This window comes from Gekko japonicus, unplaced genomic scaffold (assembly GCF_001447785.1).
Source record: "Gekko japonicus isolate JY-2015 unplaced genomic scaffold, Gekko_japonicus_V1.1 scaffold3683, whole genome shotgun sequence".
NCBI lineage: Eukaryota > Metazoa > Chordata > Lepidosauria > Squamata > Gekkonidae > Gekko > Gekko japonicus.
In genome coordinates this window covers 86,247-89,357 of record NW_015169895.1, presented here as the reverse complement: position 1 = coordinate 89,357, position 3,111 = coordinate 86,247, and the positions used below count along the sequence as shown (strand labels likewise).

Here is a 3,111-nt window from a genome sequence, read left to right as displayed (position 1 = left end):
TCAGCAGGGCTTACTCACAGGAAAGCATCCTTAGGATTATGCTGAAAGACGCTTAACCAGTCAAGAGACCAAGACAATCAGCAGGGAAGCAGTAACAGGTGAGGGCCAGACCATTAGAGGTACCACCATACTAGTCAGCATTCACTTAAACCAAAAGCTGCTTGAAGCAAACTTGGATTAATCAGCCTTCAAAGTGCCGTGCACTGATATTCCATGATTGGTGGTGCTGGTGTGTGATTTTACTTGGGGGAGGAGATCTGGATTAGAGCCGCCCCACTGGGGAAAGGGGGGGTTGCTCTTTACTTCTCCGTGGTCCCCCTGTCTGAAATCTCCCTTCCCTACTTGCTTTAGACTCCAGTAGGAGAAAAACAGATGGGTACCCATAGGCCCGTTCACACAGTAAAATCCAGTTGAAACGTGGATTGAAAGTGGATTATTTAGCGTGTGTGACCACAGCCATATCGTGCCTGCCTTTTTCCCAGCTGACAAAGAAACACTGTGATAAAATTGACAATATTTAATGATTCTTATGAACATCAATTTGTGTCTCTATTAAGACTTTTACAATACTGCTTAGGAAGTTCCGACATTTTCAAGGGGAAGTCCAACATCATCATATTCCCTTGAAAATGTCAGAACTTCCTAAGCAATATTGTAAAAGTCTTAATAGAGACAAAAATTGATGTTCATAAGAATCATTAAATATTGTCAATTTTATCACAGTGTTTCTTTGTTTGATAGTATGGACCTGTAACTGTGATCCCTTCTTTGGTTTTTTTCCCCAACTGAGGCTTAAAGCAGCCAGAGGGGAGGGTGCCATTTGTGAACAGGGAAGTAGTGCAGAAGGAAAAGAATGAACACCCCTCTTTTCCCCAATCCAGATTCTCCCTCCCAGGCTGCTTTTTAGGACCAATGTGACCCCTCTGGTTTACCAGTCACAGAACTCTAGTATTGCATCTAGTTTGGCCATAAAAGTTTAAAAGGGTGAAGGAAAAATACTTTGTGGGGGAGGGAGTTCTGCGGTCTTGGTGCCATCACTAAGAAGGCCCAGCCACACATAACCACCTGTCGAATCGCTTGACAGTAGGGAAATGTGGAGCCGGCCCTCTCCAGGTTACCAAAATGTATGGGTAGATTCACATTTGGGAAGGTGGACCTTGTGTGGACTCAATGCAAATAATTCTCAGCTTCCGAGTGAAGCAAGGGGCAATGATAAAGTATTAATAACAGTAGGTAGTAATAATCTCAGGACTATGGTATTCCCTATCGAGATCTCGCAAGGTCTTCTTGTAGAAATCCTAGTACAGAAGCTCCAAGAACTATATATTTCATTTGCAGCAGTAGCTGCCAAGAAGACAAAGTGGTTCAACTGCCGTTTAACAAGACATGAAAAGAAGTTTAATCTCATGGTGTAGTTGACTTTCAGAGCACACACCGCTGTTGTCACATAGAGCTGCCGAGGATCCTACCTTGACTTTCAAACAAACCCCCATACTTCTGCTGTTCTTGTTTTTTAACTGATAAGTACAGTAGTAAAAACAGCTGTTCTGAATGCTAAACTAACTGCAACAGTTTAAAAAATATATACTTGGGGCTTAAGGCAATGTTTGATTGGGGCAAATGTTGTGCTTCATGTTAGACCGATTTCACACAAGAGCTGGGCCCCGGTCACGCCTCCCTTTGCCCTGCTTCTATTGGTCGATTTCCCACTTGAAGCCACGCAGCTGCATTTTGACCCGCGGCTCCCCCCGATTTTTCCCACCCTTTTGTGATCCCGTTTTTTTAGGATCGTGATCCTGTTTTTTGAGGATCACGAAGCCGCGGGTCAAAACGCGGCCACACAGCTTCAAGTGGGAAATTGACCAATAGAAGTGGGGCAAAGGGAGGCGTGACCGCGGCGCAGCTCTTGTGCGAAATCGGTCTTACAGTCTTCCAAGCCAACGACATTTCTGTGTGTTGCATGAGAGTCGGCTGCTAAAACATGCTAACTCCAAAGTCAATTCCAGTTACTTCAATGGGGTATTTAGGATTATGGGCTTCATCAAAAATTGAACTGAGGTGTATTTTTAGCATGGTGGCTAAGAGAAAACACTGTGATCAAACTTACAGCTCACCTGTTACTAGGTGGCCAAACTTTACTAGGTGGCCAGATGCTAGCCAGTCTTGAGAGTGGCCTGACAGACCTGTGTTTTTTTCTGCCCCACAGCTTTCCAAGTGTCCTTTTGGTCCAGAGATTTCAGCTCCATCCAGGGGTGGATCATTCCTGAGAAACCGGGGAACCAAATAGAGAGGCAACCCATAATGCATGCCTTGTTTTCCAGATGTTTTCTTATAGGTCTTACAGACTCTTTAATGCCCAGATACCAGCTTGCTTCCTGAAGGTAGCAGCAGTTACCTTTATCCTGTTTGACTACATGTGTGTCCATCTCTCTAATACTGCACTTCAATTTTATGCATCGTTTAATGAAAACTACATTTTTCTCTTGTATGTTGCCCCCCCCCAGCTGACAGCTCGCATTCTGGAAGCCCACCAAAACATCTCCCGCCTGTCCCTGATGGAAACCAAACTTCGGTTTATCCAGGTGTGGCAGTCGCTTCCTGAGTTTGGATTGACGTACTACATTGTAAGGTAAACGTGGTAGCCTTATGACAAGTGGTTTTTCAGAACCTTTTCACTGTTTTCATTTTGACCAAAAGAGATGAGCTGCCAAGAAGATTGATTTAGATGCTTTTGAGCCAAGCTTGCAGTTTTTGCAACAAGATTCCTGGCAGTTCTGACCAAAGCACTTTTCCAAAATGTTCCACTCCGTCTATGTGCCTCTTTTTCTACTAGAATAACCTGTGGCAGAGTTTCCTCCTGACACACATGAAGCTGTGTTACCACTGAATCATACCACTGAATTCTGCCAAGGACAGCTTTGCCTCCTCAGACTGGCCGTGGCTCTCCAGGGTCTCAGGCAGGGAAAGCTTTTTCACATCACCAACCTGCCTGGTCCTTTTAATAGAGATGCTGGGGATTGAACCTGAGACCTTCTGTGTGCCAAGCAGATCAGAACATAAGAGAAGTCAATGTTGGATCAGGCCAATGGCCCATACACTCCAACACTCTGT

General features: G+C 44.7%; 1 protein-coding gene across 1 annotated transcript in view; it reads left to right on the top strand.

Annotated features, from left to right (window-relative positions):
* The window catches only part of FERMT1 (fermitin family member 1), a gene marked incomplete at its 5' end in the record, with an annotated part of 44,866 nt that overhangs the window by 34,384 nt on the left and 7,371 nt on the right, over positions 1-3,111 (top strand). Inside the window, one exon of the mRNA XM_015417486.1 lies at positions 2,505-2,629. Coding sequence (XP_015272972.1) covers positions 2,505-2,629 — 125 coding nt within the window. The remainder of the gene's footprint in view (positions 1-2,504; positions 2,630-3,111) is intronic.